The sequence below is a fragment of the Pleurodeles waltl genome, chromosome 9, assembly GCF_031143425.1.
Source record: "Pleurodeles waltl isolate 20211129_DDA chromosome 9, aPleWal1.hap1.20221129, whole genome shotgun sequence".
Classification (NCBI taxonomy): Eukaryota; Metazoa; Chordata; class Amphibia; order Caudata; family Salamandridae; genus Pleurodeles; species Pleurodeles waltl.
Window position 1 is genome coordinate 708,466,681 of NC_090448.1, and position 26,535 is coordinate 708,493,215.

The following is a 26,535-nucleotide window of genomic DNA, read 5'->3' on the forward strand; positions in this document are numbered from 1 at the left end:
CAGCTCTTCTCCTTGGCAGAGGTTCCTCTTGATCCAGAAGTGTTCTAAAGGTCTGGGGTTTTGGGTCCACTACTTACATCAGTTCTGCCTTTTGAAGTAGGCAAACCTCAAAGGAAGGTCTCTGTTGGTCACAAGATTCTGCCTTGCCCAGGCCGGGCTCCAGACACACTCCAGGGGGCCAGAGACTGTATTGTGTGAGGACAGGCACAGCCCTTTCAGGTGCAGTTGCCAGCTCCTCCCTCCCCACTCTAGCTCAGGATACTCATCAGGATATGCAAGCTACACCTCAGCTCCCTTTGTGTCACTGTCTAAAGGAAGTTCACAATTAGCCCAACTGTCAGTCTGACCCAGACGTGGATTACACAGGCAGGCAGAGACACAGAATGGTTAAGCAAGAAAATGCCTACTTTGTAAAAGTGACATTTTCAGAAGGACAATCTAAAAACCATTTCTACCAAAAGATATGTTTTTAAATTGTGAGTTTAGAGTCCCCAAACTTCATATCTCTATCCGCCCCCAAAGGGAAACTGCTCTCAAAAGATATTTAAAGCAGTCCCCATATTATTCTATGGGAGAGATGGACCTTACAATAGTGAAAAACTAATTTGGCAGTATTTCACTATAATGTAAAACACACCAGTACATGTTCTACCTTTTAAAAACATTTCACCCCGCCAATGGGGATACCTAGGGCCTACCTTAGGGGTGATTTACATGTATTAAAAGGGAAGGTTTAGTTGCCAGATCGAATTTGCAGTGCAAAACTACACATAAAGACACTGTAGTGGCAGGTCTGAGACATGTTTACAGGGCTACTCATGCGGTTGGCACAATGACTTGATTTACAGGCCTTGGGCACACATAGTGCACTTTACTAGTAAATCATAAATGCCAATCGTGGATAAACCAATCACCAATACAATTTACACAGGGAGCACTTGCACTTTTGCACTGATCTGCAGTGGCAAAGTGCACAGAGACAATAAACCAGCAAAAACAGATCAGAAAAAATAGGAGGAAGAAGGCAAGTAGTTTGGGGATAACCCTGCAAAAAGGGCCATTTCCAACAGCACCAAATTCAGAAATAGGGGACGCAAAACTTGACTAAATGCTTTGTAGAATACCAGTGGGATAGCTTCCTCCCCAGATGCCTTCCCTGATGGCAGTGAATTGATTGCCCCTTTAATCTCCTGGATTGAAATATCACTCTCTAATTCAGCAATCTGTAGTGGACTAAGGCGAGGAAGGCACGCATTGCGAGTGTTAGCATTAATAGTTGATGTGCAACGAGTGATGATTGATCATAAATGTCCTCATAGAAATCCATTAACTGTTTCACTATGGCAGGAGAGCCATGGTAAAGAACGCCACCAATATCCTTCACACTTTTGATTACATTCCTATTTCTCCTTGCTGCTAAATGTGTTGTTGTTCAGTCTTTATGAAGTAATTGTTGGTTTTGTGGAAATAATTGTTGAATGTGGTGGGTAATGTTTTTTTTTTTTTTTTGTCCTCATCTCACTAATCCATGCAAATAAAGGAAGGATCCACTACTCATTAGCCCCCAGGTGTATAACCCCACAATATCAACGGGCCACTCCACCTGCCACTCTTCCGTGGATCCCCCTGCATCCTTGGCAAGCCCTTACCGACTATCCGTCTGGTGCCAAAGCACGACAATACACGGAAAGGGGGACAAGGTATAATCATCGGACTTCATATCTGATACTAAACACCACCAATCAAGTGAAAATTTGACAAACATTTTCCCATCCCACCTTGAAAGTGTCCCTTTTACTAATAGGCCCAGCTGTATCCAAATTACACAATTGACGTCTAGTAGTGTCAGCAGTGTCTCTCATCGGTCATAGTACATGTAGTCCCTCCCCCCACACATCCTTTCCCTTCCGCAGCATCCCAACCTTCCACTGTTGCAGTAGTCTTGACAACCTTCCAGCAAACAATATAGATATGAAGAACAATAAAATAGAACTCAATAACCATAATACCTCCCCTCCCCATGTCAACACACCAAAGGGTGCTCGCACAAAGTCACTTTGTTATTCTGTTCATATTCTCCACCAGCGTCTTTTGTTAGGCTTTAGGGGATGGTGTGAAGCAATGTCCGCCCCTAAAGGACTAGTATTGTTCCCTCCCAGCCCAAGGTGTTACATGTGCAAGTCCTCCTCGCACGCAGGACCGGCTTGTTCATTACAAAAATGTCACCCTCCTAGTGCCAGGGGTAAGAGAGCGCCTCATCACCAGTCATGGGGGTCAGATCCAGGCAATCACGAAGGCTCAAATCTGCCAATGCCAGATCAGCGTCAGCGTAGGCTGAAGATAGAGCCAGTGAAAGTTCCAAAATTCCGGGGCTTCAGGGTCCAGGGACATTGTTATTTATCATGTAATGCTGTATCGAATTTCTTTCACCTACCACATGCCTAGAGTAAGCATAAGCAGCATGAATTTGCTATCCTTATTGGATGCCCAAAGGGGTACTTTGGTTATCTGTTTGGTGCGCAATGCTGTTATGGTAGCACTGGGATGGTAATGGTAAAAGGCAGCAACCACACACAATACTGACTACAGAATGAGTGGCTCTGCCGGGACAAAAGCAAAAGACGTCACATCTGTTTTCAGTTATAATTGAAATTCAAGGCATTCATGTTCATGACCCTTATATTTTCGTTTTGTTGTTTTTGCAGTTATTCTTACCAGTGATTGGTTATCCAAACCGTTCCTGCGCCTTTCTGGTGCGTCACTCCCCTACTCGTATCTGATTGTGTTTTTCCAATCACCTATATTAAATTCTGTCACCCTGAAGATATTTTCCCACGTGAGCTTTTGAGTGTATCTGTTGTTAGCCTGTAACATAAGTGGCCACACACCAGTGCCTTCTGCTACAGTTGAGAAGGTGTCCCAATTTGTGACAGACCCACAGTTCTTCAGTCAGGTGTCTGAAGCGGAACCTGTGTTCACAGACACTAATAAATGTGTCAAACCTAGGGTTGTTGAAGCTTTTGGAATGAGTTGCCTAAGTTAATTTGAAGTGCAAATGATCCTATGAATAGTTATGCCACACTTTCGGCATTATTTGTAAAACTACTCAACCTGCTTCTGCTCACCCCCACCAATAAAAAAATTTCCAACATTCGCGCTAAGAATTTTTCAATTCGAGGATTATGCTTCTCTTTCCATGCTTTATTATTAAACAGCAGCCATTGAACATCATGGAAAGTAAAAACTACATGACCCAACACTAGTCATGACACGTGATCAACCATAGAGAAGGCAGCCTATAAAGTGTTGAATCACACCAAGCCACTCCTCTTTCTTTGTCCAAGATTCAAAATTCAAAATCAAAATCAAACACCAAAATCTGTAACAGAAAAAATCAAACTCTTAATCCAAAAAACTTGTAAACGGAATCTCGAAAGCAGACGAACTGGCATCCCCCTTGACTGGAAGAAGAACGAAAATGCGGAAGATCGCATTACTTCTCATCATTTCCTAGAAAAAATGAAAAAATCCAGGCCATAAAAACTGAATAACATAAGAAATACTTATATTACTAAACGATAGGGTGGGATAGCATTATTAACGTACAGTAAATTGCACATAATATCAACAATACCATGATATTCCAACATCATAAATATACAGTGCGGTGGGATAATCCTCGCCTCTGTGTCCTTAATAGAATTGAAAAATTCTTAGCGCCAATGCTAGAATTTTTTTTATTCTATGTCAGGACCGGAGGCTCAGATTATGCTTGTTCAAAGCTGATTCACAACTACAGATGCTATATCAACAATAGGTTTACAATAAAAGGTTTTCAAAGTAGAAGGCGAAGACCAATCTGCTGCCTTTAAAATGTCCTCCAGACGAGAACCTAAAACCAAAGACTTTGACACCATAGCTCCTCTGGCAGAGTGCGCTCCAAACTTAGAAACATCAACACCTGCTTCACTCAGCAACCAACGCATCCATCTAGCGAGCATGGCTGAGGAAACAGGATGATATGGTTTAACTAAAGAAATGAGTAATTGACCCCCCATATCAGAACGAAATTCTTCTGTACTTACCTCGTAAGCCTTGAGACATTGTACCACACAAAGCTTGGGGTTGTCCACAAAACAAGGGTAAGTCACTGACTTCAAATTGCACTTAGTCCTACGCGAAATAGCGAAAGAGACTCCTTCAGGAGAAAAAACTGTCCCCGCTAAATCTAGAGCTCTAACATCTGACACTCTCTTACATGATATTAAACACAATAACATGGTGAATTTAGCAGATAACTGTTTTCTAGACAAAAATCTATTAGCAGGCCAGGATTCTAAAAATCTAAGAACAATATTTACATCCCAAGGGGATGAATAACGGGGGCGAGGAGGATTAGCTAACCTGATACCCCTCATTAATTTACATACAATAGGGGACTCACCAATGGGTTTACCCTCTACTGGTGAATGTCCTGCTGAGATAGCGGACCTATAATTATTGATAGATCGATAAGCCAAACCTGACGCTGCTAGGGAGGAAAGGAAATTCAGGACCAGACAGCTACCTGCTGAAGAAGGAGCTGCACTCCTAGAACTACACCAAGCACTCCATCGCTTCTATGCCGAAGCGTACCTCTTGTGAGTACTGGAGGACCAGGAACCTGCAATGAAGTCGGAAGACTCCTGCGAAAGTCCTGGGATGACCCATCTTTGCCTGAAAGACACCATGCCATCAGGGAGAGCTTGCCTGCCAGAATCAATGGATGTAACAAGCCCTGAGGGTCCTGGAGGAGATTCTCCCGGAAGGGAAGAAGGATCGGATGGTCGCAACTGAGTTCCATTGCTATCGGGAACCAAGCTTGCGATCTCCAAAGGGGTGTCACTAGAACTAACTCCGCTTTCTGACACCTGATCTGGGCCAAAACCCTGGGAATCATCAGGAGGGGAGGAAATGCATAACTCAGCTCCTGAGACCAGTCCTGAAGGAATGCATCTGTCTTTGATGCCTCTGGATCTGGCCTCCAACTGAAAAAATGTTTCATCTGCCGATTGGGACGAGATGCAAACAGATCTATCGAAAACGGACCCCACTGCGCAGACAGGGTTTGGAACACCCTGGGATGTAACCTCCAATCGCTGAAGTCTCTCAGGTGACGAGAGTTCCAATCGGCCACCAAGTTGCTGGCCCCAGGGAGGTACTCCGCTACCACAGAAATCCTGTGCTGAAGACAAAAGTGCCAGAATTCCTTGGCTATTTCCGCCAGGATACGGGAACGAGTTCCCCCCAACTTGTTGACATATCTCACTGCCGAGATATTTTCCATTCGAAGAAGAATGCAACAATCCGCTCTGATGGGCGAAAGACTCTTGATTGCAAAAGAGCCTGCTAGGAGTTCCAAGCAATTTATGTGGAGACTCAACTCCAAGCTGGACCACCTGCCTCCCGTGGACACTGAGCCGCACCGGGATCCCCAGCCCCACCGACTGGCGTCGGACTCTATCACTACATCCGGGAGAGAGTTGAAAATGGCTCTGCCATTCCAGGCTTCCATATGGTCGAGCCACCAATGCATCTCCGCACGGGACTCCTCTGACAAGGGAACTTGGTCTGCATAACTGAGTCCCTTCTGAAGATGAGAAATCTTCAAACGTTGAAGTGCTTGGTAATGCAAAGGACCCGGGAAAATCGCCTGAATCGAAGAAGGTAGCAGGCCCACCATGCGGGCAATCGCTCTCAAGGAAACAGTCTGTCTGGATAATAGAGACTTCAATTCTCTCTTGATTGACCGGATCTTCCCAGAAGGAAGAATCAGGAGAGACCGTAATGAGTCTATCTGGAACCCCAGAAAGTCTATCTGATGGGAGGGGACCAGAATGGATTTTTGGGCATTGATTTTGAAACCCAGACTCTGAAGAAGAGACACCGACCAATTGAGGTGGTCTAACAAGAGGTCTCGATCTTGAGCCATGATCAAGATGTCGTCTAGGTATACAATCAGCCTGACTCCTTGGGAGCGAAGGAATTCTACTACTGGACGCATAACCTTCGTGAAACACCAAGGGGCGGAAGACAGGCCAAAGGGAAGGACCTTGTACTCGTAATAATCGGTCTCCCAACAGAACTGAAGGAACCTCCGATGAGGAAAAATAGGGATGGTCAGGTAAGCATCCTTTAGATCTAAGCGAACTAACCAGTCTCCCTCTTGGAGAACATCTCTTAATAGATGGATACCCTCCATTTTGAAATGACGATATAGCAAAAAAACGTTGAAGTCTTTTAAATTTAGAACTAAGCGCGAGCCGCCCCCTTTCTTGTCTACAAGAAACACTGGACTGACAAAACCTGAAGGGTGAGGGGGAGCTCTGATCACGGCATCCTTTTTGATCATGGCTGCAATTTCTGCGGAAATAAGACTGTGCTCTTGATGGGAAAAATATCCCTGTCTGGGAAGGCATGTTTGATAAGGGGTCTCGTAAAAATCTAGCTTGAACCCCTGAACGGTCTCCAAGACCCAAGCATCCGAAGAGATTAGATGCCAATTCTCCAAAAACTTCTGAGTTCTGCCCCCCAAAATTACTTCTGAACTCAAGACCAATCTCACCTGTGGCTCCCGACTCCTGGGAGAAAGATTGTTGTCCTTTGGCTCTTCCTCTGCGGAATCTGCCTCGACCATACCTAGGTCTTGACGGGTAGAAGGTCGATGAGGAGGAGTCGAAACCTTGATAACCCCCTCTTCCTTGCTGGAAGGATCCACGATGGGGGCCTCGCTGATTGAAACTGCCGAAGGCACGCCCTCTGTAGCGTCCGGCCCCTTGAAAAAGTGGACGCAGCACTCTCCGGATGGATCCTTGTGCCTTGTCCAGACTGGCGTAGGTGGATACGAACTTAGCAAGTTCTTTCATGAAGGGTGAACCAAATAGTAACCCCTGGGCCACGGGACCCGATTCTGATGCAGCAAGATCCGCCAGTTTGGGATCCAGTTTCATCAAAACCGATCTGTGTCGTTAAGATGAAATAGCGCAATTAGCATTGCCCAAGAAACATAGAGCTCTCTGAGCCCAGCCTACCAGAATATCCGGGTTAATAGGGTCACCCGATTCCTTGGCTTGGAAGGCCAACTCCAGAATCTTAGTTAGAGGTCCGGAAATGTCTAAAAGTTTATCTTGACATCCGCGCCAAGCGTGATCAATACCCTTCTTAGGATCCTTAGCCGATTTCTTGAGGAGCGTAACAAGGGTAGGATCTAACTCTGGAGTCTCTGTAACCTTGGAGGGAAAATCAGGTCTGGGGCACTCAGACCTTAATCTAGATCGGATATCCTTATCAAATCCGTGTCTGATATGTGCTTCGACATAGTCTGCCACCTCAGGAGGTGGTAACCACAGAGAGAACCTGGGATGCACGATGTCTTCAGGCTCGAAAGTCAACACCTTAGGAGTAGGGACCTCCTGGTGGTGGACTTTCTTCTTGCGTTTACGAGGAGGCGCGTCCTCCTGCTCGGAAGAGTGGTCAGAAAAAGAAGAAGCTGGAGCATCCACAGCTTTCTTTTGCGATCCCGCATTGTAATCATGTTCCCTAGCCATATTCCTTAAAAGGGATTGGAAATCCGCAGCATGCGGATTAGGAAGCTGTTTTGCCGATTGCGGGCCTGCTGCAAAGGAAGGATCTTCCAAGGAAGGAGCGCCCACTGGCGCTGACCAAGTCTGTTGATCAACCAAGCCCAATAGGTGATGCTTGATGGGCTGAATGGCCTGAACCAAGGCCTGATTAACTGAATGACGCACCCCGCGTCTAGAGCATACACCAAATCCTGGTCAAAAGAGCCAGCCGTATCATCAATATAGTACAAGTCCTTGGCTTGGTCATCATAGCCAGCCATACTGAAAACAGCAAAAAAGGTAGCTCACAAGGAGCAGTTTCACTAATAAAATAATAAATCAGGGCAGAAATCAACGTCAACTTTTTAGATGTGGAGGGAGCTGCCCTGAAAGGGTAAAATGCCCTTGAACCAGGCCCAGCCTGAATAAAAATTGTTTCAACCCCAGTGTCCAAGCACTGGGGCGTAGAGGGAGCTGAGCCGGAGGAGATATAAAACAGAGGGCCTTAAAGTGCTGTAGCACTTAATATATCTGATGCAGAGCCTCTAATAATAATATCCTCTTGACGAGGAGTCCAATAGCGCCAATGCGCTTATAGTCTCTGAGGCAGAGCCTCAATAATGCCCTCAAAAGGAATAAAGAGTGTAATTAAATAAACAAACAACGTTGTAAAAGCGCTCCGGTATGAGCGCTGAGAGGCCAGTACCCCGGGGGGACAAGAAAAACTAATTTGTTCAATGCTCGGACGAGCGTGAACAAATTCTCCAAGACGCGCTCCGATCGCGTGCAGAAATTAGGATCCCCAAGGAGGAGGAGGACAGGGGAGGTCTAGGGAGCGCTCCGGCATGAGCGCTGACGGCATGAGCGCTCCGTCGAGCGTGAAGGCAATTTCTAAATAAACGCTCCGTCGAGTGTGAAAGGCAATTTTTAAATAAACGCTCCGGGCGAGCTTTGACAAGCGGAGCCTCGGGGAAGGAAACAAAGGGGGAAAACTGCTGTGGCAATGAGGAAACGAACGCGCGTCTGCTGCTCTACACGCGGCGAGGACGGCGAGTACAGAAATTAAGACGCGAAGTGGGCCCCATAAAAAACGCGCTCACGCAGAGCCCGGGTTGTAAAATAAAAACATTTTGAAATAGAAGAAATATCTCTCGGCATGAAAGGACTGCGCAAAAGAGCGCGAGTCCTGCTCCTTTTGCTCCCACTCCACGTACAAAAGCGCTCCAATGGGCACTTATAAGGAGGGGAAAAGCCAGCTCCTAGCACGTTATAAAACACAATAGTAAGAGAAAATCACACTTATCTGGCTGCGAAGCAGCAAAGAAAGAGGAGTGGCATGGTGTGATTCAACACTTTACAGGCTGCCTTCTCTATCGTTGATCACGTGTCATGACTAGTGTTGGGTCATGTAGTTTTTACTTTCCATGATGTTCATTGGCTGCTGTTTAATAATAAAGCATGGAAAGAGAAGCATAATCTGAACCTCCGGTCCTGACATAGAATCAGGGGCCCACTGCAAATCATCTCTCTCTTTGTAACTGTAGAGCATCGGGTTAATGATGTCCTTGTAATAGCGATATACAACTTTGTTTGAAAACGTGTATTGTGAACGGAGCTTCTATTGTGTATCAAAAGCATCATTTTCATGGATTTCCACTGGAAGTGTTAGGTAGTCATGCTAATTCTATGAGTCATTGTTTTAAGAAATGGTTTATTTGTGCAATACCTCTCTGGTATGCAGTTAATGAGAAAGCAAACCAAGACTTCTCTTATCTTAAAATGCGTTCGTGATAATGATTTAGAAAACTCATTGTTGTCTCTAATTTGCCAATGCGACCCTAACCATGATCAATCATCCCGTGCAGAATTTGCAAAATCTATCAATAGCTTTCGTGATTTATCATTAAACCTTTGTGTTTTTATCTTTTGGAAACTAATCTTTCCTTATCACTATCATGGGTGACTTACTATTCTCCTCTTTTGTTTAAACTTGCTATTGAGATTCATTCAGTGCTCTTTATGGCTGTGACACTTAAAATCCTTGCTTAGAGTCTGCCTAATTAGAGATTTTTAGGTTTTATGATTTTGCAATCAATTTTGTAATTGGGTCATCATTCCATTTCATGCATTTTTCCATGCACCACATTTTAACTATTTTGTAATAAATCTACTTTTGCCTTATTTTTATCTACGCTTTCAGTATTTTATTCTGTCTTACTCTGCTCAATTGTATTTTCTTGATGAGGAGTGTAGTCTCCAACTGCTAGATCGACTGGTGTCATTGGAGTAAAAAAACTTGGGCGATTAAATATTGGGGTTCTGCTCCCACATAGTGCAAATCCCACTGGTCCAATTATTCTCTGTGATAACCCCAATATGGTGTGTACTGTTTAGCATTAGCTTGTTCAGTTTCTGGAAGTTAGAAGATGTAATTCATTGAAATGATTCTCTTCTTTCACAGTCGGATGCACCATTGCTGGCACTGATGGGGTTCCGATTGGAGGGAATATTCAATGCAACCTTTCTACCACTGTTGCTCACTATGGTAAGTAGGTGTAACATTAAGCCCTGCCTTGCAATTTCTTCTCTCATTTATTTGTTATATTCTCCGATGAACGGATACTAATTAGTTTTAATGCACACTGCAAACGAAACAGAGGGCAGGTCATCACAGCGTACTATTTAATAGCACCATGAAACTGATATCCACCTTCCATTCTGGGCAATCTGTGTATCTACTCATTTTTTGGTTCTGTATGTGACTGGATGCTTAGGTACAATAATTGGTGTGTATTTGTGTACTTGAATGTGTTGTGAAATACACAATACTTTTATGAGCATATGAGGCATCCTGTGCATCTATGGAATGAACCTGCAGCAGCCGTGGTGTTCATTACAGTTAATATTTAGTAGTATGATAAGATGACTGTGGTAGCTGCTGTACCCTTTACAGCTAATGTACACTAAGGTGATTAGAAGATCCTGGAGTGGTTGTCATACTGCTTATTGATGTATTTTTTAGTTTAGTGATAGAATAAATCTTGTGCTTCCTAAAGTGCCCCTTACTTTTCAATTTAGGTGGATGAAGTGGGCAAGTGACTTTGATGTGACATAATTATTAAAAAAGATTTTGTCCGTGTCCCCTCTGGATGTGGTTCTTTAGACTTTCTTCTTGATTGGAGTGCTTTGCTGCATGAAGTGTCTTGTAGCCAGTGGCGGCCCATCCTTTAGGGTGGAAGGACCACGCCCCCCCACCTTTTGCCCCTCATGAAGAGTGTCTGTCAGGCTGAACAAAGGTCAGCCTGACAGACACTCTCCATGTTCAGCTCAGGCAGCCAGGAGCAGACATGCGCGATTTGTGCACACTCCTGGCTGCCTGAGCTGAACTTTGCTGGGCTGAGGAGGTCAAAGCTCCTAGGGGCGTGACCTCCTCGGCTCAGCGAAGGTGCCTCGAGGCCCTCCCCTGGGTGACGAGGAAAGCATCACCAATTGACACTCTCCCTGGGCGCTTCAGGTTTAAGCCCTGAAGTGCCCAGGGCAAGTGTCAATCAGTGACACTTCATCACAGAGTGGGGTGGGGTCAGCAGTCTCACTGACCCCATCCCACTCTGTGACAAAGCTGGGACTGCTGCCTTCACTCATTGGCTGACCTAAGGTCAGCCAATCAATCAATCAATCAATCAAGGATTTATAGAGCGCACTAATCACCCGTTAGGGTCTCAGGGCGCTGGGGGTGAGCTACTGGTCGTAGAGCCATGTCTTGAGGCGTTTCCTGAATGTCAAGAGGTCTTGGGTCTGGCAAAGGTGGAGTGGTAGGGAGTTCCAGGTCTTGGCAGCTAGGTGAGAGAAGGATCTTCCTCTGGCGGTGGTGCGGCAGATGCGGGGGTTGGAGGCGAGGGCGAGGCTGGCGGAGCAAAGATTGCGGGTGGGGGTGTGAAAGGTGAGTCTGTCGTTGAGGTAGGCTGGGCCTGTGTTGTGGAGGGCCTTGTGTGCGTGGATGAGGAGTTTGAAGGTGATCCTCTTTGATACTGGTAGCCAGTGAAGGTCTCTGAGGTGGGGGGAAATGTGGTCACGTCGTGGGATGTCCAGAATGAGGCGGGCGGATGCGTTCTGGATTCTTTGCAGTTTTGTCAGGAGTTTGGTTGTTATTCCTGCATATAGGGTGTTTCCGTAGTCCAATCGGCTGCTGACCAGGGCGTGGGTGACAGTTTTCCTGGTTTCTACAGGAATCCACTTGAAGATTTTGCGGAGCATGCAGAGAGTGTTGTAGCAGGAAGAGGAGATGGCATTGACCTGCTGAGTCATGCTGAGTGTGGAGTCCAAGATGAAGCCTAGGTTGCGTGCGTGGGTGGTGAGTGAGGGCGAGGTTCCTAGGGAGGTGGGCCACCAGGAGTCATTCCAAGCTGAGGGGTTGGTGCCAAAGATGAGGATTTCTGTCTTGTCTGTGTTTAACTTGAGGTGGCTTGATTCCATCCAGCTGGCGATGGCATGAAGTCCGTTGTGGAGGTTGTTCTTTGCAGTTGTAGGGTCTTTCATGAGGGAGAGGATGAGCTGAGTGTCATCTTCGTAGGAAACTATGTTGATGTGGTGGGTTTGTGCGATGTTGGCGAGGGGGGCCATGTAAACGTTGAAGAGCGTAGGGCTGAGCGAAGATCCTTGGGGAACGCCACAGATGATTCTGGAGGCTTCTGACAGGAACGGTGGAAGGCGGACTCTCTGGGTTCTGCCTGAGAGAAATGAAGAGATCCAGTCGAGTGCCTTGTCGCGGATTCCAGCGTTGTGGAGGCGTGTGCGGAGAGTGTGATGACATACCGTGTCGAAAGCTACGGAGAGGTCCAGGAGGATGAGTGCTGCTGTTTCTCCTTCGTCGAGCATGGTCCTAATGTCGTCTGTGGCAGCAATGAGTGCAGTCTCAGTGCTGTGGTTTCTGCAGAATCCGGATTGGGAGGTGTCGAGTACCTTGCTGTCTTCCAGGAACGGGGATAGTTGGCTGTTTACAATTTTTTCGATGACCTTGGCTGGGAAGGGGAGGAGGGAGATCGTCCGGTAGTTCTTGGGGTCGTCTGGGTCTGCCTTTGGTTTCTTTAGGAGGGCGTTGATTTCTGCGTGCTTCCATCTTTCTGGGAAGGTGGCTGACTCGAAGGAACTGTTGATGGTTTTGCAGAGGTGGGGGGGCGATGATGATGTTTGCCTTATTGAAGATATGGTGTGGGCAGGGGTCTAATGGTCATCCGGAGTGGATGGAGGCCATGGTGGTGGCGGTGCCATCTATGTTGGCGGGGGTCCAGGTGTTGAGGAGGTGGGTGTTGCTTGGAGCGTTGGGTTCTTGAGTGTTTGTAGTTAGCTGGTGGGTCTGGGGTTTGAAGCTATTGTGGATTTCTTCTATCTTTCGACGGAAGTGGGTTGCCATTGAGTTGCAGAACTCCTGTGATGGCGGGGGTTCGTTGGAGCAGGTCCTGGGGGTGGAAAGCTCATTGACAATGCCGAAGAGCTCTTTACTGTTGTGAGCGTTGGCGTCGATGCGGTTTTTGAAGTGGGTCCTTTTGGTTGTGTGGATCAGTTGGTGATTTTTGCGTAGGGCACCCTTGAAAGCGATGTGGTTGGAGTTGGTAGGGTCAAGGTGCCAGGTTTTTTCCATTCTGCGACAAAGCTGTTTGGATTCCTGTAGTTCTGGGGTGAACCAGCTGGCCTTGATTCTGTGGGAGGTGTTTGGTTTTTTTTTGAGCGGTGCGAGGGTGTTGGCGCAATCTTCTATCCAGCGATGCATGTTGGTGGTAGCTATGTTGGGGTCCGGAGTCCAAGGGGGTGGGGCCTGGGCGAGAGTGGAGATCAGTTGATCCGTTGATATTTTGCTCCAGTTGCGTCGGGGGGATTGTGTGCGGTGGTGGTGAGTGACTGTTTTATGGTAGGAGAAGTGGATGCAGCAGTGGTCTGTCCAACTGAGTTCGGTGGTGTGGCTGAAAGAGACGTGGTTGCTGGCTGAGAAGATGAGGTCGAGTGTGTGGCCTGCGGAGTGGGTGGGTGTAGTGACGAGTTGCTTGAGGCCGAAGTTGGCAAGGTTGTCGATTAGGTTGGTGGTGTTGATATCGTTGTTATTTTCTAGGTGGAAGTTTAGGTCACCAAGGAGGATGTAGTCTGTTGAGGCAAGGGCTTGGGAGCTGATGGCGTCAGCGATGTCGTCACAGAACTGCGGTCTGGGCCCAGTGGGTCTGTAGACCAGTGTTCCTCTGAGTGTGTTGTTGGCGTTGATGTGGATTTTGAAGTGGAGGTGCTCGGCGGAGTTGATGGTGTCGTGGGAGTTGGTGGAGACTCTTATGGTGTTTTTGTGACTATGGCGATTCCTCCTCCTGGTCTGTTGATTCGGTCTCTTCTGGTGATCTTGTAGTTTTCTGGTATGGCTATGGCTACGTCTGGTTCTGAGGCCGAATTCATCCAGGTTTCAGTGAGGAATGCGACGTCGGGCGAGTATGTGGTCAGGAGGTCCCAGAGTTCAATTGCATGTTTGTGGATAGAGCGGGTGTTAAGTAGGATGCATCTTAGGCGGTTGTCTGTTTTGATTTGGAGTTTGGAGGTTAGGTTGCAGGTGAAATTGCAGGCTTTGCAGGAGAAGGGTCCTTTGGTGCGCGTCGGTGTGGACTTGAAGCAGATGGAGGAGCGTCCTGGATTAAGGTCGTAGAGTTCGTTGGCAGTGTAAAGGTGTTTGGTGGCGCTGGAGGCGTGTTGGCCAGGGGGTCTGGCGCTGGGCGCGGTCTTGGCGCGGACGGGCGCAGACGGGCTTGCCTTTGGCACGCCTTCGGTGCGCCAGCTGTGTGTCCTCGCTGCGGCCAGCATAAGAGGGGAGGTGGGAGGGAGTGGCAGCTGGGGGGAGGGAGGGAAACCTCCAATGGGAGTGCGGGGGGCGGGGGCAGCAGGAGTCAGGAGCAGGAAGAGCTCAGAGGAGGAGGGAGGGGGGGCGAGGCCTTCCGGGAGAGGAGAAGCCAAGAAGCCCAAACAAGCCCAAACAAGCCCAAAACAATGACAGCACTTACCGGAGCAGTGGTGAGGAGGAAGCGACCTGCCTGCAAGGATGCAGGGTCAGTTGTCGCTTCTAACCTCGCACTGCAGCCGGCATAAGAGGGGAGGTGGGAGGGAGTGGCAGCTGGGAGGAGGGAGGGAAACCTCCAATGGGAGTGCGGGGGCAGGGGCAGGGGCGGGGGCAGCAGGAGTCAGGAGCAGGAAGAGATCTGAGGAGGAGGGAGGGGGGTGGGGCCTTCCGGGAGAGGAGAAGCCAAGAAGCCCAAACAAGCCCAGACAAGCCCAGACAAGGCCAAAACAATGGCAGCACTTACCGGAGCAGTGGTGAGGAGGAAGCGACCTGCCTGCAAGGATGCAGGGTCAGAGGTCGCTTCTAACCTCGCACTGCAGCCGGCCTAAGAGGGCAGGTGGGAGGGGGTGGCAGCTGGGAGGAGGGAGGGTAACCTCCAATGGGAGTGTGGGGGGCAGGGTCAGCAGGAGTCAGGAGCAGGAAGAGCTCCGAGGAGGAGGGAGGGGGGGCAGGGCCTTCCGGGAGAGGAGATGCCAAGAAGCCCAAACATGCCCAGATAAGCCCAAACAAGCCCAAAACAATGGCAGCACTTACCGGAGCAGTGGTGAGGAGGAAGCGACCTGCCTGCAAGGATGCAGGGTCAGAGGTCGCTTCTAACCTCGCGCTGCAGCCGGCATAAGACGGGAGGTGGGAGGGGGTGGCAGTTGGGAGGATGGAGGGAAACCTCCAATGAGAGTTCGGGGGCGGGGGCAGCAGGAGTCAGGAGCACCAAGAGCTCCGAGGAGGAGGGAGGGGTCTTCCGGGAGAGGAGAAGCCAAGAAGCCCAAACAAGCCCAGACAAGCCCAAAACAATGTCAGCACTTACCGGAGCAGTGGTGAGGAGGAAGCGACCTGCCTGCAAGGATGCAGGGTCAGAGGCCGCCCAATGAGGGAAGGCAGCAGTCCCAACCCTCCTGGGACCTGGAGGTTGAAGGTAAGTATGTGTGTGATGTTTTAAATTGAATGTTTGGTGCGCATGTGCATGTTTGAGTGTTATGAGTGTTGTTAATGGATGTGCGTGTGTGTCTGTGTGTGAAAGAATGTGTGTGTGTAAGAATGAGTGTGTGCGATCTTTTAAAATGAATGTTTGGTGCGTGCGTGCATGTTTGAATGGTATGAGTGTTGTTAATGGATGTGCGTGCGTGTCTGTGTGTGAAAGAATGAGTGTATGTGTGTGTGTGTCCCGCCCGCCCCCCTCCCTCCTAAAGCTGCCGGCTGCCACTGCTTGTAGCGCCATAGCTTTCTAGGTGTTGGGATTGCAGTTTTGCATACTGTGTAATCTGTGCCTGTGTGTGGTATTTAACAAAGGAGTTGTATGGTATCCTTAGTGATTGGTTACTTAAATGTGCGTCTAGAAGTTTGGAGTGAGTGATGTTACATTATTCTGAGCATACTTAGAGTGTGCGTTTGTGTACCAAATTTGAAAGTTTGGCCAAGCAGTGTGGACATGATGGTCTGAACAGAGAACAAATGAGCTTCTGCTGGGGTATTTAATTAAGAACTTGAGGCCTTCTGTACTATCCCCATTTGTACATCAGGTATGCATGGGTTGCACACTTTCTGGTTTGAAAAGACATAAGTATAAATAGGCCACTTTGCAAATTGCCCATTCTCAGGGAACCGTAAAACTATTTTCCTACTTAACAATAATTATGCATGTCACAATTTGCTAACCCCGGTTAAAGGCTGCAAAACCAGAGATGGTGGCTTGCTAGGGACGGCATACCACCGTCCCTGCATTTTTATTCCCAAATGGAAAAAATGATGGCCCTCATTAAGACATTGGCGGTCAGGTTACCGCCACGTCAGTGATGGCGGTAGTACTGTCACCAGGCTGGTGGTAATGACCACCAAATAATGACCATGGTGGTGATCCCTCCCAAAGACAGACAATGTACTACACCAACCGCCAGTGTGATTCGACCACTGAACACGACGGTAGCCACCTACAGGCAGGCGGAAGACATGGATCCGCCCACCATATTATGACATAGCACACCGCAAGGACTTCCAGGGCGGTAGCAACGACACCAAAATCCTGGCAGAAACATATCATTTAAAAGGAGACACTCACCTCCAGGTACACAGAGGAGTCCGCTGCCGCTGTGGAACCAGAACTGCAAGCCTTCCTGATGCTGTACCACACCATGGCCATCCTGGAGCACCAACAAAGACGATGACTGTGAATACAGCCACCTAGCACACAAGAGAGGGAGAGAGGGTGGGGAGAGTGACACACTCATACAACACACACCATAAATACACCACACACCAAGAACCAGCTGCAGAGTAAATCGACAGTAACATGACCCAGGAGCAAAGAAGGCCAGGACACATACCTCTGTTCCAACCACTGTAATCATGTTGGATGACAATTTAAATTAAAAAAACATACAACTGCATATGTACATGCAGGCCCAAAGGCCAGTTTAAAGTCTCTAATGCCCACAAGTCCCAGCCCCAACTTGACTCCTGACAACATCAGGACTCTACTGTTCAGAGGCATCATGTTGGAAATGGGCAGGTACCTCAGGGGGCAGGGGGTGCATCTCATTGGAATAGGGCTCCTAGCCCACTGGTTACTGAGGGGGCTCCTTGCCCACTGGTTACTGAGGGGGCTCCTTGCCCACTGATTACTGAGGGGGGCCCTTGCACACTGGTTTTGGAGGGGGACCCTGGTTCTGCAGGGACTCCTTGCCCACTGGTTCTGCAGGGACTCCTTGCCCACTGGTTCTGGAGGGGGCTCCTTGCCCACTGGTTCTGGAGGGGGCTCCTTGCCCACTGGTTCTGGAGGGGGCTCCTTGCCCACTGGTTCTGGAGGGGGCTCTTTGCCCACTGGATACTGAGGGGGCTCTTTGCCCACTGGATACTGAGGGGGCTCTTTGCCCACTGGATACTGAGGGGGCTCCTTGCCCACTGGTTCTCGAGGGGCTCCTTGCCCACTGGTTACTGAGGGGGGCCCTTGTACACTGGTACTGGAGGGACTCCTTGCCCACTGGTTCCGGAGGGACTCCTTGCCCACTGGATACTGAGGGGGCTCCTTGCCCACTGGTTTTGGAGGGGACCCTTGCCCACTGGATACTGAGGGGGCTCCTTGCCCACTGGATACTGAGGGGGCTCCTTGCCCACTGGTTCTGGAGGGGCTCCTTGCCCACTGGATACTGAGGGGGCTCCTTGCCCACTGGATACTGAGGGGGCTCCTTGGCCACTGGTTCTTGAGGGGGGCCCATGCACACTGGTTTTGGAGGGGTACCCTTGTACACTGGTTCTGGAGGGACTCCTTGCCCACTGGTTCTGGAGGGACTCCTTGCCCACTGGATATCGAGGGGGCTCCTTGCCCATTGGATTCTGAGTGGGCTCCTTGCCTGCTGGTTCTGGAGGGACTCCTTGCCCTCTGGTTACTGAGTAGGCTCCTTGCCCACTGGTTACTGAGTGGGCTCCTTGCCCACTGGATACTGAGGGGGCTCCTTGCCCACTGGATACTGAGGGGGCTCCTTGCCCACTGGATACTGAGGGGGCTCCTTGCCCACTGGATACTGAGGGGGTTCCTTGGCCACTGGATACTGAGGGGTTCCTTGCCTACTGGATACTAAGGGGGTTCCTTGCCCACTGGATACTGAGGGGGTTCCTTGCCCACTGGATACTGAGGGGGTTCCTTGCCCACTGGATACTGAGGGGGTTCCTTGCCCACTGGATACTGAGGGGGCTCCTTGCCCACTGGTTTTGGAGGGGCTCCTTGCACACTGGTTTTGGAGGGGCTCCTTGCACACTGGTTCTGGAGGGGCTCCTTGCACACTGGTTCTGGAGGGGCTCCTTGCCCACTGGTTTCTGAGGGGGCTCCTTGCTCACTGGTTCTGGAGGGGACCCTTGCCTACTGGATACTGAGGGAGCTCCTTGCTCCTGGATGGCATTCACTATGGTTGACTGCCCTACAGAGATGGATCTCAGGAGGTCAATAGCATCCTCACTGAGGGCAGCAGGGCCGACTGAGGCAGAGCCTGAGGTGCCTGGGGTGAAGGAGAATTCCCACCCTCCTGAGTGAGAGGGCAAAGGCAACTCGGTGGGGGGCTACTGGGAGGGCAGTGCTGGTACGGGGTGGCAGTAGAACCTGTAGCTGGGGTGGTCCCAGAGGGGTCAGCAACCACCAGGGAGCTCCCATTGGAGGACAAATCGGAGTCAGTGGTATCACCTCCTGTCCCCAACGTGGTGCTCCCCTTGCCCTCTGTCCTACTGGTCCCCTCGGCGTCAGTGGATTCTGCCTCCTGGGTCCCGTGGGCTGCAGCTCCCTTACTTGCTGGTGTCCCCGCTCTTTCGCCAGATGATGCTGATGCACACATGGACAGGATGACAAAAGGAGAGAGGGGGGAGAAAGAAAGGGAGCAGAGGGTCAGTCACAACACCAACAGCACAGATGGCCTACACATCACTGTCACACACTGAGACTGAGAATGGGCAGTATGGACCACACTGGCATTCCATTGGCTAAGTACCACAGCAGGTAGGAGCCAAATACTGCCAGCTACATACCCACTGGGACCAACTAAGCCCTCTGCCATGGAAAGCCAGCTACCTAGCTATCAAAAACATGCATTTTACCCTAGTAACCTAAGCTGGACCACACAGCAATATCTTAATTGGCATATTGGGGAATCCACTGACTTTTACCCGGCACCCAAATTCCATGCCAGGCAACAGAGATGGTTGTCAAACACACTGTACTCACCCCCTTGTGGCTGCTGTAATGCCCTCAAGCGCCCGTCCAACTCAGAATTGGCCATCGCCAGTATGTGGGCCGTCAGGGGGATCAGGTTCCGACAGGCACCCCTCCCTCGTTGGGAGGCGATCCCCAGCTGGGCCTCCGCGGTCTTCCGGGCCCAGCGTTTCAGGTCCTACCACTGTTTCCTGAAGTGGGTGCTCCGCCTGCTGTAGACCCCTCAGCGTCCGCACTTCCTTGACTATGGCACGCCACAACCCCTTCTTCTGATGGACGCTGATCTGCAGAGGAAACACAAACAGGGACATAATGACCAAGACAATCGAGCCTGTCACACATATGGCCTACAAACTGCATTGCCCCTCATCAGCCACACACATGACCCGTACCCCTGCATTAACACTGCCACCAGCCATATCACCCCCCCCCCCCCCCCATGACACACTGCTGGCACACTCATACATCTCCATGCAGCCATGGCGCATGCAACGTACCCATCATGTACTCACCTGTTGGTCTGGAGGCCCATACAACTGCCCATACAGGGGTACCACCCCATCCACGAGCCTCTCCAACTCCTCCGACGTGAAGGCTGGGGCCCTTTCCCCCGTCGCATGTGCCATGGCAGGTTGCAGACACAGGTCACAGCAGCACATGCAGTGGAGATGTCGTCCTGTGTAAAGTCACGAATCAAGTGAAGTGGTAGAAATAAAATGACGGTCACGTCCACAGCAGTGAACACTGTCACCTCCAGCATTGACCATCATTGGTTCCCATACTCCATAGAGGGCCATGTTAGCCAATGAGGAATTGCACGGCGGTGCAGACCGCCTCCCGCCATGACGCGAATGCCGGCAGAGTTAGGTCACTTCCACCTGTCCCTGCATACAGGACAGTCGGGTGCCATTTTTTTGTGCTAGTACACATGTACAGATTTAAAAGTGCGTCATTGTAGTCGAATATTCTCACCTATACAATGCCAGTGTCCATCATAAAAGCATTCTTTGTGTACTCTGCTGTAGTGTGTTCATGGTTCCTGTTGTCACTCCCTTTTTACTTCTGGGTCCTTTGGGTACCAACCACTGCAGAGGAATAGGAGGAGGAGGCAAGCACCCATGTATAGACCCCTTGTGGACTTGGCTACACTGGAGGTCAGGCACATTATACTCGCCTATCGTCTGGACAGGGCCACAGTCACTGAGATGTGTGCACAATTGGAGCCTGATCTGCTACCTGCTATCCGTTGCACCACAGTAATACCCCCTCTTGTGAAGGTACTCTCAGTGCTCCATTTTTCGGCAACTTGCTCTTTCCAGGTGACAGTGGGCTTGGTTGCAGGAATGTCACAGCCAATAATCTCTATTGTGCTTGCAAGGGTTTTGTCTGCCATGCTCAAACACATGTGCAGCTACATCGCGTTCCCCCAGGTAAATGATTTACCCACTGTGAAGGCTGGATTCTATGCAATGGGACATATACCACATGTAACTAGGGCCATTGACGGGACCCATATTGCCTTAGTCCCCCCCAGAGCCAATGAACAGGTTACAGGAATGGGAAGAGTTTCCACTCACTCAATGTCCAGGTAGTGTGCTTTGCTGACCAGTACATCTCCCACATCCAACAGTACTTCCAATGACATTCAGGTAAGGCTGTTGAACTAAACATTTCTCCATTTTTGTGTTGTGCTGTGTGGCTGTAGCATAATGCTGCCTTTGCATCCCACCTGACTGTCACCTATGCCTTCCCTTGTTGCAGATGTTGCTGTGGCTACAACAGTGTAATGCTGTGATACGTACATACTGCAGAGAGATATTTGTAGGATGGATTAACATATTACTGGACATTTACACAGGTTCATGCAGTTCATAACAGTTCTATACATTGTACATTGCCTCCAGATAAAGCACTATTACTCAAGTTGTATCCAAGGGTGTTTATTAAGAATTGTTATACAATGCAAAGTGCAATAGAGTGTGGTGATGGTTGAGAATAGTCCGGTGTAGTGGGCCAGTCTGTTTGTGGCACAGGTCCAGCGTCCAAGGGGCCATAGGAAGGGGAGCAATGGGAGTTCAAAGTGGACAAGGCGACACAGTGGAACCCAAGGGGGGTGTTCAGGAGTGGCTCATTTCCTAGCGGTGGTCTTAGTCTTGGCAAATGTCTCTGGTGTCTGTGTGGGTCGCAGGGACCGTTTGCGGGGTGGTTCACCAGATCCAGAGCTCCTGAGTTGCTGTCATCACCTTGGGCATCTGCTGGTGGGGGACTGGGTAGCAGTGGCACCTCCTTGCCGCTGAGATTGGCTGGGGCCCCTGTGGGGATGTAAGTGGTGTATTATGCTACATGTGTGTGACATATTCTGCATCACTAGCTTCCCCTAAATTATTGCTGTTGTCCTGCCACCTTTGTTTGTGTATAGTGATGCATTGGCGGTGGGTGTACATGCAGGGCTGGAAGGGATGTGCATGCAGTTGGTATGGCATGCAAGGCTTGGCATTTAGGTTTGTTAATTGTGGTGGTGCACTGTGTGGGATGGAGTGGGGGTGATGGGAGTCAGGGTGAGGGGTTGAGATGGCATGCAGACATGGGGGGTGATAGGTATTAAATGTTGACTCAGTATTGTCCAGTCCTCCAGCGAGTCCCTCAGGATGCAGGATTGCCATGACTTGCTCCTCCTATGCTGTCAGCTGTGGAGGAGGAGGTGGTGGTCCACCGCCAGTCCTCTGGATGGCGAGCTGGTGCCTTGCTACAGTGGAACGCACCTTCCCCCGTAGGTCGTTCCACCTCTTCCTTATGTCATCCCTTGTGCGTGGATGTAGTCCCACGGCGTTCACCCTGTCCACGATCCTCTGCCATAGCGCCATCTTCCTGGCAATGGATATCTGCTAAACCTGTGCTCCAAACAGCTGTGGCTCTACCCTGACTATTTCCTCAACCATGACCTGCAACCCCTCATCGGTGAAACAGGGGTGCCTTTGTGGGGACATGGGTGTTGTGTGGTGTGTGTAGGTTGTGCAGAGGGTGGTGTGGTGGAGTGTGGAGTGTGTGTGCAAGTGGGATGAATAGGTAGTTGTGATATGTTTTGTGTTAGCGTTGCTAAGTGTATCCGTCATGTTGTGTTCGCAAAGCATTGTGGGTGGGTGTTTTATAGTGCTGTTGGGCGTATATTTGTGCCAGCTGTCGATTTTTTGTTCTGGCCAGTGTTGTCTTGTTTTGTATTTGGGTGGCCTTATCCGCCGTAGCGGTGTTTACCGCCAATGGTTTACCACCGTCAAATGTCTGCTGTGGTGATTCGTGGGTCATTATTTGGAGGGCGTAGTATTGGTGGCGTAATGGTATGGGTGGTAGTTCCGACAGTTTATCACGTTCAGTGGGTCTGGCGGATTTGTGGTTGTGGCTGTTTTTTGTCAGTTTTGCTAGTGTGTCATAATGTGGCGAACTGATGTTCGCCTCTGCAGTGGTATGTTGGCGACAGTCACCGCAGCGGTATTCGGAATTTACCGCTAAAGTCATAATGAGGGCCGATGTTTTTTAGGCCAGCCCTTGTCAATTAAAGAAACAGGTGCTACTTTTTCTTAAAAGTTTCCTATTTGGTATGTCATCGGGGGGAGCAATCAGTGGAGTCCTGAACCACTGCTGTTCTCCTTGAAGCATCTCAACACAATTCCCAAAGGGGAAGCAGCTCTCAATGACATCACCCCCTTTGTCACCCAGCTACCACCCCAGCTTGAGAGGTGATAAACTTTCAATGGCGTGATTCAGATAAGAAACATTACTATATTCCTTTATGTCTCACAAAGAGGAGGAGAACTCCTTTTTTCACACCCTTTCCTGTTTGCTATACAGAAAGGATCACGACAACCCTTTTAGCTGTCAAAATGGGTTTCGTGTAATGTGAAAAGAACAACAAAAAAAAACCTTTTGTACACGAGGCCCTTACTCCTGTACTATGTTACCTGTCACATGCTCTTTAAAGTCTACACATCAAGACACTGAAACATCTGCTTATTCTGTGCGTGCAGCTGCAGTTCTTGAAGTCAAGACCTATTCTGTTTGGGATTGGTCCTGGTGAATACCTTGGTCCAGGGTCTTCCAGAAACACCTACTGAACTACCTACCACACAGTCTGGTCTTTTCTTGCAAAGTGCAGTGTTCAGAAAATAAATGTTTGCATTTATATACTGGCTAATGTTTTCCTAAGAAAGCTTCTGAGAGGTACCTTCTGACAGTCATAAATAATTCCCATCATCCAAGAAAAGCAATCCCCTTCCTACACCAATGGCTGGCTGTGGGCAATTGCCATATAATATGAGAACTCTCTGGGATGTTGGTAATGAAGCAGTCTGTTGTTTCTTTGATGGATTACTATACATTATAGACAATATACATTGTGATTGATCCGTCATCTCCTATTCCCCTGGAAATCGTTAGAATGAGCCCACTAGATTTTCCTCTTCTCTATAGTTTAGTTGCACAGAGTTGTAAAGGGCATGGAGGCAATGATTATGCATTTCTCTTTCAACTTTAATCAGCAGCCCCAAGAGGAGAACAGTACTTCAGAACAATAGTGAGTCTACTTGTCCAAAGGAATCCTTTAAACCAAAACAATGCTCCGCCAATCACAGTCCTCCATTTCTCTGCAAGACAATTCTGCAAGGAAAAGCACTTCCTCTTTCTTTGTGCAGGCTCTTAACAAATGTTTTTCTTGTCATTGGTGTGTCTGTTTTTGCTCCACCCCATCATTGAATACAATTTATTCATCTATTCATTTAATGTATGTATACAACACTTTTAAAGTGTATCTCTCAATTTCCTATTTGTAGGCCACACTAATGTAGAACAGCGTGCTAGAAAACTCATAGATCATTTATATGTTGATATATGACATAGATATAATCATGCCAAAAAATGTCATCTTGTCCAACTATTCTGGTTAGGTATGCAGATAAGTCTGTAGGTACCCAGGTGGCTAACCTTCACTTCTGTGTCTTTAAGAGAATTGAAACTTTACTTAACTAAAGGCCAAGATTAAAAGGGGTTAAAGTTTACTAACCACCAATGTTGCCACCCCCAACTTGTTTAAAGCAAAATTTATTAATAGTAAGATATGAAGATCAGTCAACCGCATTGAGGATATCCTCCAGGCGTCCCCAATAGAAAAGGCTTTTTAATCCCATGGCTCGTCAAGCCGAATGAACCTCACACATGGAGATATGTATACCAGCTTCCACCATGACTCAACTGACCCGTTAATCGCAATAAAAAACTGTGACATACCTTGATGCCATGTCTTAATATGCTGTGATACCACACATAGTTAATAATGATTGGGGAAAGCTTGGTATTGTATCGCCTTGGTGTGGGATTTGTTATTACTAGAGACAGTGAAGGATACTGCGTCTGGAGTGAACGTTGTGGAGGATACATCCAGTACTCTCACATCTGACAGACATTTAAAAGAAATGATGGATAGTAAAATTACCAATTTACCAGATAACTCTTTTGTGACAGAAACTGGTGATCCTGCTAGGGTTTCAGAAGCCAAATGACTTGATATATGTCCTGTAATTGGGAATACTTGGATTCCGGGGTCAAAGACACCCTAATCCCTCTCAAGATTCCACTTACCTATATGTGTTCTCCCACCAAAAACCCATTTAGAGGTAAGTGGCCCACTGAGATTGCCGACCTGCGTGCGCTAATTGTATGATAGGCCAGACCTGCTGTTGCCATGTCTGACAGAAAGTTCAGGATACGTATTACATCCAGTTCCACGGGATCCAAATCGTGTCCCAGACACCAGCATGACCTTCTGCTCCAAGTTGAGCTTTAACGCTTAAAGGGGATTTTGCCCATGTCCACTTGTACCAACTGATGCAACCTTCCGTGAGCATCCCTCGGAAGGTTCTGAGTCTGGGGAAGTAGGATCGGAGAAGCCAATGAAAGTTCCAGAAGAACTGGAAACCAGACTTGCGATCTTCAAAACGGTGTCACTTTACTATCATGTCCACCTTCTCTTCTCTGGACATGGGTTGTCAACCTTGTGATCATCAAAAAGCAAGAAATGCATATTTGAGCTCCTGGTTCCAGTCCTGTTTGTTGGAACTTGTCAGGCTCCTGTGCTAGGGGATCCAGTATCCAGCTGAAAAATCAGGGCCGTTGATGATCCAGTCAAGAAGCGAAAACAATTATGTGGCATGGTCCCCATTTCTTCATGATCTTCTGAAACCATTCTGCTACCAGTTTCCATAAACTGAAGTGCCTTATGTATCTGGAATTCCAGTCCGCTATCTAATTCAGCTTCCTGGGCAAATGCTCCGCCAGCACCAAGATCTTCATCTCTAGGCACAAATGCTACAGTTTCATTGCCAGTTCTGCTAAGGCACTTGACCTCATACTTCTAAGATGGTCTGTGCTTCAATTCGCAGAAACTTCTATTTTCAGAAGAATAGACATGAAACCTTGCCCGTTGTTAAGCTTCTCACCACAAACAACCCTAGTAGGAGTTCTTGACAATATCTGTGTATTGGCTCTTATTGTTCAGACCATGGTCTTCCTGTGGTAATATCCCCACAATGGTCTCCCTAGCTCGATTGGCTTGCGCCTGACACTATGGACCTGACTTGGAGTTTGGTGGTTACAAACGTGACGGACATCCCATCCACAGTATTAGAATTCAATTATATCCTATAGAAATGTTATATGGCGGATGGAATATCCGTCACATTTGTGATGGAGTAACCCATTCGCCAGACTTTAAATCAGGCCCTATGACTAGGCACGAAGCAGAGCCAAATTGACTGTGCCATCCCAGGTCTCCATGTGATCGAGCCACATTTGAATCTCCATCTTGGCTACTAGAGCAGCGTTTCCCAAACTGTGGGTTGTGATCTGATTTTTGGTTGGCAGAGTTAGTTGGAGCAATAAATAAAAATGCCTTTAAATTCTGTGTTTATCTTGTCACATTTGCTGGTGCTTCAAGGACCGAGGTTAAGTATCAGGCTGTGTCTTCTGACCAATTGCTGATCTTTTAACATGGGATTGGTGTTTATTTTTCTGTCTTTGACTGGAAAGTGAGAGGGGTTTTCAAATTGAATTATGTGACAATCTTGTTTGAGTACAGGGAGTGTGAAAGGAAAGGCTGTAAGATGTTGGTTTTT

General features: G+C 48.5%; 1 protein-coding gene across 2 annotated transcripts in view; it reads left to right on the forward strand.

Annotated features, from left to right (window-relative positions):
- The window catches only part of RCE1 (Ras converting CAAX endopeptidase 1), a 252,205-nt gene that overhangs the window by 80,281 nt on the left and 145,389 nt on the right, over nucleotides 1-26,535 (forward strand). The window contains exon 3 of one of the 2 annotated variants that reach the window (XM_069207817.1): nucleotides 10,063-10,146. The exons of the other annotated variant lie outside the window; for it this stretch is intronic. Coding sequence (XP_069063918.1) covers nucleotides 10,063-10,146 — 84 coding nt within the window. The remainder of the gene's footprint in view (nucleotides 1-10,062; nucleotides 10,147-26,535) is intronic. 2 annotated transcript variants of the gene reach the window in all.